Consider the following 12,074-nt stretch of genomic DNA (forward strand, 5'->3'; position numbering starts at 1 on the left):
TCGGTGCGGCCGGATCCGAATATGCGGCCAGCACCGTGCGTCCTAAACCCCGCCTTCCATTCGGATCGCCAACTCCGTCCGTACGCGGTAAGAAGCTGTCCGAACGGACCGCACGTGTATTTCTCATGAATACACCTCCTCCATCTCAGGTAACCTCCCCCATCATTCGATGGTCGCAGACCATCGAATGCAGGACCGAGTGGCCAGGCAGCTCCCGCAACCTCAGACCGCACGGGCATTTCTCCGTGCAAAAGCAGGTATCTGGGCGGGCAGCTGACATCCGGCAATGTCATATGTCCGCCCCCTACACGTGCGTCACGGCCGCATTACCATACGTACGCCCAGCGTTTTCATGGGAACGCCCATGAAACGCGGGGTGTAAACATATGGTAATGAGCCCAAACAGCCCTTCACACCCCTCTCCACCCCCTGTTCGTAGTGTACACATTTCATGTGGAATGTGGCCGTGCGTCCTGCTCGCACATGCGCAGAGACGCCTCTGCACATGCGCAGACACAAAACATCGGCGGCACGAACGCACGCGGATATTACCGCACCAACCAGAATAAGGGCCAGAGAGAGGAGGAAAAGGGTCTGAGTGAGCAAAATTATATCAGACCAAATGATACTGTAGCACATACTGTATGTAAAGATCAGTGTAAAAGGGCCTAAACTGAAAGAACTACCACAAACAAGGTGATCAATGATTTGGTCACTTTGGCTGATTAAAATATCTTGTATTTTTTGTGCAGTGTAATCCATGCTATCAATGTTATTGTCATTTAAAAGACTATCATTATTTGAAAATTATTTATTTAAGCAATTTTTATTTCAATTCAAAATTTTATTGAGAAGATCACATTAAACAACAAGGGGCCAAACAATTGAAAAATACAATGGAACAGACTGAATCCTCACAATATATATATATATATATACAGTATATATATATATATATATATATATATATATATATATATATATATATATATATACATAGAGCAAAAAATGGAGACACTCACCGGTCTTGCTTGAAGCTTATTTACTAATATAAATCACCTCAGTACATCAGTGCATGACAGTGGGTACAGGTCGACGTTTCGGTCCAAAGCAGGAGAAAGCAGGAAGGGGGTCTTGAGAAAGGTCCTGCTTTGGACCGAAACGTCGACCTGTACCCACTGTCATGCACTGATGTACTGAGGTGATTTATATTAGTAAATAAGCTTCAAGCAAGACTGGTGAGTGTCTCCATTTTTTGCTCTAGGTAAATTTGGGAGTACCTGGACTCTGGGACTTTCTGGCAGATGGCACCCCGGCAGATGATGATTTATTTGGAGAGTGCTATCCTAACAATATGGATATATATATATATATATATATATATATATATATATATATATATATATATATATGCAGAAAAAAACAAACTTGCATTTGATCCGTTTTGTATTATTTAGAAAATAAAAAGAAATACCAAAAATACAACCAAAAATTAGGTTAGACAACTGAAAACTGAAAACAAAGAACTGAAAACAACAACAAAAAAGGGGAAAAAGCAAAAGTAAAGAGGGAAAGAGAAGAAAGGGGAGAATAGAATAGAGCCTCTGGGAGGAGTCCTAGGGGTACTGCCATGAACTGTTATATACAGTATAACTGGCTATAGCAAGGTAAAGGGGGAAAGGGAATTTTTAAAGGGTAACCATGGGCTCCAAATTTTACCAAATAATTTAGAAGAGCAGTTAGTGATACTGGTCATGTACTTCATACGATAGGTATACCATATTCAGGAAAGAATAGACTGTAAAGACGGAGATGCAGGTTGCTTCTAGTCTGCTGCCAACTGGCTGGTCATAGCAGTAGCTACATGGCGCAAAAAATTATTTTGAGGTCTAGTCAATGTACAGAAATCTAAAGGGAGGAGAAAATATTTAAGGTCATAGGGAATTGGGATGCAAAGTAAGCGATATATGAGAACAATTACTTCCCCCCAAAGTGGTACTATATTCGGCCAGAACCACCATATGTGAAGAAATATGCCCTTGGTGCACCCTCTCCAGCATCTATCGGATGTTCCAAGATATATTCTACTTAATCAGGAAGGTACGTAGTACCACCTGTATAGTAACTTATAGGTATTCTTATTTCTTACACAGATAGAGCTAGATGCCGCATTAGCCCAGAGCAGTACCAAAACCAAGATTATTTCATGAGAATCAGGTGAAGAGGACTGCACAGTAAGCAAGGTGTATACAAGAGAAATCAGTCCTTTATTTGAGGCACGTTTCATACATATTTAAGTATATTCCAATATAAAGAACATTCTGAGCAGTAGTGGTAGAAAAATGTGGATAAAATATAATGTCCTTACCATGGAGACAGGTACAATTCCTAAAATATCTTTCTGGCTAATGAAGACTTCTGACAGAACAATATCAGTCATCACCTTTCCGAGATACTCCAATTGCCAGGAGATGGGCTGTGTACCAGACAGGCTGCTGAAACTGGTAATCTCAAAGTTCATCTGTACAACCTCCGTGAACAGGTTATTACTCCTAGGAAACAGAAAGAGGAGCCTTATGCATTGATATGTTCATTGTACAGTATTTAAAATAAGTTTATAAATATATGCTGACTACATTAAGTACACATATAATGACAGTGGGTCCCATATTAGAAAAAACCATGTTGAAACAATCTTTTTATTTTCAGTGCAGTACAATTAAATTAATCAAGTGTATGGAAGATATTAAACACTTTATGTAATTACTAAAGCTTATGTTCTAAAGTTGCAAATAGAACATATGATGGTGGTATGTGAATATTGTTCTCTATTTCATTCTAATTTCCCATCAGGCCAGAGCAGGTACCGTCTCGTGTACTACTATAAAATGTTAAAGTTGATAGCAAGGGTTTAGCACCCAATGAGAAACAAATGAGTGTACATAGGGGAGGAGACAACTTGGGGGGTGATTCAGATCTGGTCGGTGAGGGCCGATTCGCTACCCCTTCCTATGTAAGGGGTTTACGCATGCGCAGATGCCTTCAGAGAGGCTTTTTTCTTCAGAGTGGCAGGGGGTGGATGCAGGAGACCACCCAGTGTTTCATGGGCATGCCCACAAAAACGGTGGGCGCACCCATAGAAATGCTGGGCATACCTCTGCGAACGCAGATGCGTCGATGCCTACTAGGGGCAGGTGGCTGACTTCACATGACATCAGCGTCCTCCCCAAATTCCACCATCTGCGGCCAGAATACGTCAGTCTAGACTGACTTTTATTAGCGAAAGTAAAAAAATGAATTCAATGGTGAGCGGCCATCGAATGATTTTTCTTCTGTGAGGCCGCATGCAAGTATATGTGTATGTGAAATTATCCGTTCGCATGCTAGGTGTTCGGCGGAGCAGCGTTTACCTGCTAGATGGACAGCGAATATAGGCTGCATAGCGAGCAGGTATGAATCAGGCCCTTGATGCAGCCACAAGCTATGAGCTAACCTTATACAAGCATTGACAATATAGTTGCTTTTTGATCAGAAAATTTTACTTTTTCTTGAGCGTCCCAGGGAAACCACCAGTGTACATTTACAAAGATCTCATGTAACTGAACATACCATACACTTAATTCTACTTGGCAACTTCCAACAAAGAAAGAGTGACAAATGTAATAGGCTGTGGGCTTCAGAAATTGACAATATTTTAAAGATTTATCTGCAAGATTTAAATAAGGTTTGTTTTGAATTTAAAACAATTTCTGGCCTTGTAAGTAAATAAATATTATATAATTTCAAATGCTCTAAATGCTATAAAATAGAAAAATGTACTATATTATACAGGTGACTGAAACAGGTGAGAACCCTGGAGATATCTTTATGTTATTTTTATTGTGGACAATTTTTTTTAACTATTTGTAACAATTTTATAATACTGACGATCAGAAATATTATCATACTTTCAATAACATGTACATGTTGAGTCTCCCATATCCAAAATAATAAAATACGGACTCCCCCAAATGTGTAGAAGCAGAGGCAAAACTCTGGGAGGCAATGAAGTCATCTGCCACCGGGATCCTGCTCCCAAGGGGGCACCTCTCCTTCCCTGCAAATTTAAATCCATTAATGGAAAGCCATCAATATAATTTCTGTGGATGAGTTCTGAAATATATATGTGTTCTCTCTCTCGCTCTCTCTTTATCTCTCTCTATATATAGATCTTGCCTCCGGGCAACTGGGACAAACTTAGGCCACTGTTTAGAAGGTATCTATGAAACAAATGCATTTTGTGTTTAGACTAGGGTTCTATCCCCAAGATATAACATTCAATCATTTCGAATTGCGGCTGATTCAAAGCATTTTGGATATGGGACACTCATTGAATATTAATTCTTTTAAATGGTATTGGTTTATTTTCTGTATTTTTTTGAAGTGTCTATACTTTTATAACTGCATTTTAGTAAGCTATTTTTTTATTATTACTGTTTACTATTTTTGTACTTTCGACTACAGTATCTTAACTAAACCTTTCCCCAAATCACAGAGAAATATGCAAATGTGTTTAATATTACCATTCTGGGTAAATTAGACAAACTCTGAATTTCATCAACTTGTTTGCCTAATTTCTAATAGTAATATGCAGTTTTCTCTATTAGCCGGTGTCCCTGCACATTGATGTGCATACGTGCTTAGTTTCTGCCTATTATGGCATTGGATAGCTGTCTGCAGGGAAATGTTGTAGTCATTATATTCATAAGCGCACGCACCACTCAAACAGGCAGTTCAATCTTGCAAATATGCGGAGTTATAATATAAATAAAAGGCTTAACTAATATAAATGTTTCCACCTCTAATTATTCCAGTTGTGAAAAGATATGAAATGCGAAATTCATTCTATATGTTTGCAAACAATCCTTTGCTAATTCATGGATGTTTAATTGTACAAAAGTGTTAGAAAAAAGTAATTTAACTTTGCTATAATGAATTTCATCAGACAAACAGTGTTTAATCTGTATATGTACATTATTCCTTTTTTATAATGAGAATGTCTCTAGCTCCTCACACGACAAGATAAAAATGTTTATTACATAATTATATCAGCAGGAAGTAAAGGTGCCCATACAAGTTGCCAGAACAATGCAACACGTTATCGGCAGATCGCAACGCATCAGTTGTGATGCGATCCGTGGGCAGTACAAAAAGTATATGCAGCACATATTTTTTGTACTGTGCGATGCGATGCCTGTGGGGTTTCCCTTTATTTAAGAAACCAGCACTTGGTTCTTGGAATGATCCTGGTTCCAAAAATATGGGGGACAAAAAACTGTGACCCTCCATATTTTGGAACCAGCACTGGGCTCCAACATCATGTCACAGCGGGGGGGACATTTTTTACACAATGTCCCCTGGCCGAAACGTGACAACCGTGGCTGGTCAGCACTAGGCAGGGTCGAAGCCCGGTGATGTCCCCAGCATCCCTTGAAGGTGAACACCGTGCTGATAAAGTAAATGTGAAAATTAGATAAGAAAACATTGCTTTTTACAGTAAAACTATAAGCCGTAGAAGGCCTTCCCCACATGCTGGGACTTGGCGAACCATAAGTCACAGCATGCAGGACATTAATGGGCCCTCTTAGACTTAAGGTGCCCATACAAGAGCCGATTTGGGCCAATTGTGGGCGATTGCGATGAATCGGGCTATGAAATCGTCCCAAATCGGCTCAGTTTGAGGTCCCCTCAGGTCCGATGCGCGGTTCTGTACGCATTGGGCTTGAGCAGGTGGTTGGACCTGCTGGCTGTCCGACCACCCATCTTGGGACCTCCTATGCATGCATTGGGGTCGGGCAGTGGGTCCAGCCAGCTGGTTGGGTCGGGCAGCGGCAGCTGGGAAGCAGCATGGGGCAGGCAGCGGGGTCCCTGCGGCGATGGTCAGCGGGTCCGGCGGATGGGAATTGAGTGAGTAGCGCTATTCGCCGGGCAGCGGCATGGGAAGCGTCCAGCCAGTGTTGTTAAAGTCAGCAGCGCTTCCCATGCCGCCACCCAGCGAATATCGCTACTCACTCCAATCCGCCGCACAGACCCGCTGACCAGCGCTGCAGGGACCCTGCTGCCCGCCCAGCGCTGCAGGGACCCCGCTGCCCGCCACAGGGACCCTGCTGCCCGCCCCACAGACCCCCCTGCCCGCCCCACGCTGCTGCCAGCTCCCCAGGGATATATATGTAATAAATCACATGCAATTTATTGCAAGTATAATTTTGTAAGCAGCCTCCTGGGGAGTTGACTTGGGTCTTTCAAGGGTAAACTGGTCTGCCTTGTCCTAAGGACAAGTCGGACCCAGTGTATGGGGGCCTTTAGACTTTGTAAAAAGAATTTTAAAATAGAAACAAATGTCAAATGTCTGTCAAATGTCAAATGTTTAACTGCCTAAAAAATCGCACCCTATTACATCTCGCCCCAGTAGTTTAAACAGGAAGTTATTTGATATGGATTTACCTGTTCTCTCTGGTAAAATGTCAGATTTTTTACTTCTCCTGATCTATGAAATTGTTTATGCTGGCAACTGACACCACCAGAGAAATGATTTCATAGGGAAGCCTATTAAAACGTGGACTACCACAATCCTCCTTTCACTATTGCCATTTAAGGATATTGGCGGCTAGGAACAACAGATGAAGTAATGCCTTATTTATTAGGGCAATAATTTTTTCTTTTAATTATACTTTTTTTTTCAAAATAAAACATTGAAGCCCAAGACAAGCCAGAGTATGAATGAGCAGATATGCTAATATTGGCATAATGAAGCAGTAAGCTAACCGCTGCTGTCCAGTAATTGCTCGATATTACCAGTGTGGTTTATGGATAAATTAAAGAGGTGGAGTTTACTAGATCTACAGTAAATAGACAGTGAAGAGGCCAAAACCATATGGTCTATCATATCATACTGTATGTGACCACAATTCTTACTTATTAACAATTAGGCCTAAAGGCACTGGAACAGCAATTTGGCAGCACATGATGAATTTAAATTGGATTTATACCCAATTAACATGACATTAATTTTATGGAAACATTTTTTCTATGGATTATATTGTATAATAATATAGTTATGTGAATCTTACACAGAATATTACTGAGTAAAGTTTCAGAAGAATTGTCCAGTATTTTTAAATACAGAGCTTGCGATATGTGTAGGCATACTGTACTAGGCAAATGCCTGGGGCATTTGGAATGCTTATGAGCATGCATTCCAAGCCTAAGGCAGGCCCAGCTCGACAGTGGGGCACTTAGTTAAAGTTAAGCATGGGGATGCCTTTTGTGCACAGACACATGCTAATATTGGGCACCCCCTCACGTCACTTTGACCGGCCACCACACTCAATAGAATCAGTGCTGTGCTTCCTGATTGCCTAGCTGCCCTGTTGTGCTCAGCAGCTCCCACATCAATAGCCAGTGAATGCCCAATTCCTCCAGTCTTTCTCCCATAGCACCACTATGTCTCCTGCGGTGCAAAGGGTGCTGGGTAAGAGGCAGAACTAGCTGCAGGACTAGGGTGCACCAACCAAAATCTTGCCTAGGGTATCAAATTGGTTTAAATAGACATCTAAAATGTAAGTGGACATATAAAAATGTATGATTACAAGGTCAAAACTCTCTACAACAGTAAGCCACTAAAACAGGACTTTTCATTAGCATGCTGTGAACTCATTGCCTGCATTCAAAACAGGCATCCATGTTGTTAGCTTTTGTAGGATTCATCATTTCAGGTTTAGCTGTACACCCATGGCTGGGTATAGATAGCACCAGCCCAAGAGAGAAAACTGGAGCCAACATGTAGTCTCCGTAGAGGGCTATGGGGACTTTTGTAAGTGGTAATAGGGGGACCGCAGAAGAAATCAGTGATAAGGGATAGCCTAGGGAATATGGAAACACAGTGAAAAAAAAAACCCTTGTCCAGGCAAAAGAAGAGTTATCACTGCTTCATAAATAGACTATTCACAGTGCCACAGCTGGAGCCTCACTTATCTAGGCTGTCTATGGTGTTAGTCCCGATCATGAAGTAACAGCCTGTCTGGGCGCATCTAGTTATAGGGAGGTGCACAGAGCTTAGCATGGCATATGGCGTTACCGGCAAGTGTAATACCAATGATTATCTACCAGATGATGTTCTTAAAAATCAACATTGTGCATGCGTGAGGTGTTTAATAGAATACTACTGTATATGTAAGAATCACCATTGTGCATGCATGAAGTCTCCATTGAAATACACTATAGCGCAAGAACTATTTTACTCTACAGTACTGATAGACATTTTTCTCAGAACTGTATGTACTGTATATGGGTGCTGCTGTACATGCATCTCATCTCATTACACTATTATAAGCACATAGGGGCTATGGAGATAAGCGACCATACAGTATAGAAGATGTACTGTTCATAGTAGGACAGACTCAAGCACTGAGTGTGTTAACAAAATGTCTACCAATGGTGAACCAGGGCTGGAAGCCCACATATCAGGAACGAGCAATGCCATGGTTTTACATGTTTAAAGGCAATGCTCATGCATCTCTTTATGCTAGTTAAAACACGGGCAATGGGGATAAGTAAGCTACACTATGAGTGACGTACAGTACGTAACAGGTGAGACTTGAGCACCGAGTTGGTTCACAAAATGGTTGCCAATTGTGCTCCAGCACATCGTGAAAGCCCACATCTATGGAGTGAGCGACAGCATATGTTTTACATGTCTACAGGCACTGCTGTAGGTGCGTCTCATTATGCTAGTTAAAACACACAGGGGCTGATGACAAAGGCACAGATGCTGCAATGATCAACCCAGAGTTCCGGTCCCCTACTTGCACCTCTGTCCAGGTTTGACCGCACTTGCTGTGCAACGGGGAACAGAGGAACTGTCCGGAGCTGAGCCACTCAAGTGCAGGATTGCTCATCATCATCTTCCCACAGCCTGGCGGTGGAGCCATGGCTGCAGAGGAAGCCAGAAACCATGGAACCTGTGCAAGCTGGCTGGACAATTGGAGGGGACCCTACACGTGGTTGCTTGCTTTTTCCCTTGGTGGTGTCACATAAACTAGTGGCTCAAGTCTCCTCTTTTGTATGGTACTGGTCTCGAGTCTCTGGGACAACCAGAACCAGAGATATCGGGTGCAAAGTGGACCCATTTTCCAATAGACTATAATGGACCTGTTAATTCAGACCCACCATGGGTGCTGATTGGAAGTGGTATGCTCTGGTAGCTAATGTCTTCCCTTTCAAATGAACACAGTTCTGAGCTGATTGGACCCCCAGAACCAGAGATTTTAAGCTTTAAGCCCATTTTAACTTATACATAGGGTTAAATTATAGCAGTTCTATAGCAGCACGCCTTGACACCAGCGCTATTGACACTGCAATGCATGCACTATATAACCTGCAGAGCTTGTACTGTACTGTATATCCAACTACCCCTATTTGCTCGACAGTACTGGATTAGTGGAGCATCAGCCACCCAGTGGTGAAGATGTGTATTGCATGCTGTGTATGTTGTGCCACAATGCACCTCAATGCACTTGTCTGTGCACTAACTCAGGTGTGACTAACCCTCTGTTTAGGTGGAGAAACTGCAAAGATAATGGAGGCTCCATCTGTAAATGTGACAGAATTCAGACGGAATCGGTACATCTGTCAGATTAATCTTAGGTCTACAGTCATTAGGTCGACCCCACTAGGTCGACTGGCAGGAAGGTCGACCTGACTTAAGGTCGACATGGGCCAAGGTCGACATGACTTAAGGTCGAATTTGCATAAAGGTCGACATGAGGAAGGTCGACTGTTCATAAGGTCGACATGGGTTTTTCACTGTTTTTTATCCGAATGTCGACACAGTCGACATGGACACAGTTGGCAATGAGAATCGGACCCTCGCATCACTCACTTCGCTCGCAATGCTTCGAGCACGGTGGCTCGCTTCGCTCGCCACAGCTTTAATAACCTCCTCCACGCCCTAGTGGATGGTAGGGCATGAAATACCGCCTGTCGGCACATGTCGGCTCAAAAACCAGTGAAAAACCCCATGTCGACCTTATGACCAGTCGACCTTCCTCATGTCGACCTTTATGCAAATTTGACCTTAAGTCATGTCGACCTTGGCCCATGTCGACCTTAAGTCAGGTCGACCTTCCTGCCAGTCGACCTAGTGGGGTCGACCTAATGACTGTAGACCTAAGTTCTTCTAATAGATGACCGCATCCCATTCAGACAAGGATCACTCCCCTATAATGTGCATTGTAAAAATGATGACGATCTGGAACACACACCAATGTTCTAGTCAATATTTTCATAGAGACTCTGCGACTAGTACTTTATTAGAGGCACCAATAAAAAAAGGCGCTACATAATATTTTACTGCTTTTTTCTAGTAAAATATAGATAACTAAAATGTATAGTTAGATTTCCCTGCAGTCTACTTTTAGTGGCAATTAAAAATAATATACCACAGAGAAACATTAAACGAAACTATTTACTTCAGTGCGATTCCAAATATTTTTCTTTATCTTATAATGATTTTTTAACTAATTGTATTATTTTATAATGTGATTTTACTTGATTTAAAACTTTAGTGGACCTACTCATGGGAATCTGCTTGTCTTACATGTTGTTGTTTTTCTCTTCAATATTATGTTAACTGCACATTGTAATAATGTATTTATGTAGAATCGTGAATTGCCTGTACCAGTTTGTACATATACTGTGTATTGCTTGTTTTATCCCCTTATGTATTACACTACTGATCTATTTTGGCTCTTTATAAATAAAAGATAATAATAAACATAATATTTTGACCCTTTCCTAACCTGTTCCCAAATGTAATGCCCTAATGCACGGTCACACTGTGATGGGTGCAGGTATAATTAAGTGTGATGTTATGATAGAAAAATGGAATATACAGTATGTCATAGAATACATGTAAATGTATTAATTGTGCTATTAAATTTATCTATACACATTATAGGATAATAAATTATTTCTGTCAAATTGTAGAACACACATATACAGTATTGTCTTTATTTTTTGACATGTGACATTGGGTCTTCAGTAATTTTGAAATATATGATTATACCCATGCATTGGACAGGGCTGAAACTAGGATTTTCGCCACCGGAGGTGAGGCAATCACCACACCCCCTCCACACACCTGCATGCACGTATGGTATCACAACCAGCACCTAGCGCCCCCCCCCCCCCCATTTGCAGCCTTGAATTAAAGGTAAAAGCAATGAATATAAGTATACTGTAGTAGTCTATTGGCTCCATTTAAGGATGAGTCATATCCCTTTAGCACTTTGTTTTATGCTAAAAGTGTCATCATGTTCACATGTATCACTGTTCAATACAGCCGCATGTCTCCATGAGCCTGACAGTGACAGTGATTCAGATGATCAATATATGATCAATTTTCACATTTTGGCTTTTTGGGGTTTGTTCACTTCTCAAAATCTATGCCCATCACAACGTCAAGTTTTGTATCTAGAAGTGTTAGGACTGGAGAGAGTACGCTGTCTCTGTACATCCCTAGGATCCCGGACTGCCAGAGGTCCAACTTCCCTATGCACTACTGCACATATAGGGCCATAGAGCGCATCTAAAGCTCTGTCCTACATGCTAGAAAAACATGCCCATAAGTGTCTCCAGCATTACACAATGAGAAACATCATTACAGAGGCTGGCAACCCAGTTATTTAACCTACACCACCACTATATTGTTACATGTATACAACCAATGTACATATCCAATGCCAGAGCTGCTCTGCAATTCTGGTGCTGGCCCCTCTGATGGTGTCACCAAGCAGCAGTGAGACTGGGAACAGGCTAAGTGCTGTCCAGCAGCTCCCAGGCACTAGTCAATGATGAAAATGGGGGTGTAACAATCAATTAAGGCCCCATATCTCATATACAAGTGGTATGACTTCACAGACATCCTAGTGAAGTCATTTGTAACAATTACACAGCTGTCAACATCTAATAGATGGAGTTTTTTATACATGTATCGCTGCTTTTTTTTTCTTGCTTATTATGCATTTGTGGACTTG

General features: G+C 41.7%; 1 protein-coding gene across 1 annotated transcript in view; it reads right to left on the reverse strand.

The window, feature by feature from the left end:
- The window catches only part of TMEM132C (transmembrane protein 132C), a 460,032-nt gene that overhangs the window by 94,378 nt on the left and 353,580 nt on the right, over positions 1-12,074 (reverse strand). Inside the window, exon 4 of the mRNA XM_083150595.1 lies at positions 2,369-2,552. Coding sequence (XP_083006721.1) covers positions 2,369-2,552 — 184 coding nt within the window. The remainder of the gene's footprint in view (positions 1-2,368; positions 2,553-12,074) is intronic.

Source organism: Crinia signifera, chromosome 1 (assembly GCF_055691185.1).
Source record: "Crinia signifera chromosome 1, ASM5569118v1, whole genome shotgun sequence".
Classification (NCBI taxonomy): Eukaryota; Metazoa; Chordata; class Amphibia; order Anura; family Myobatrachidae; genus Crinia; species Crinia signifera.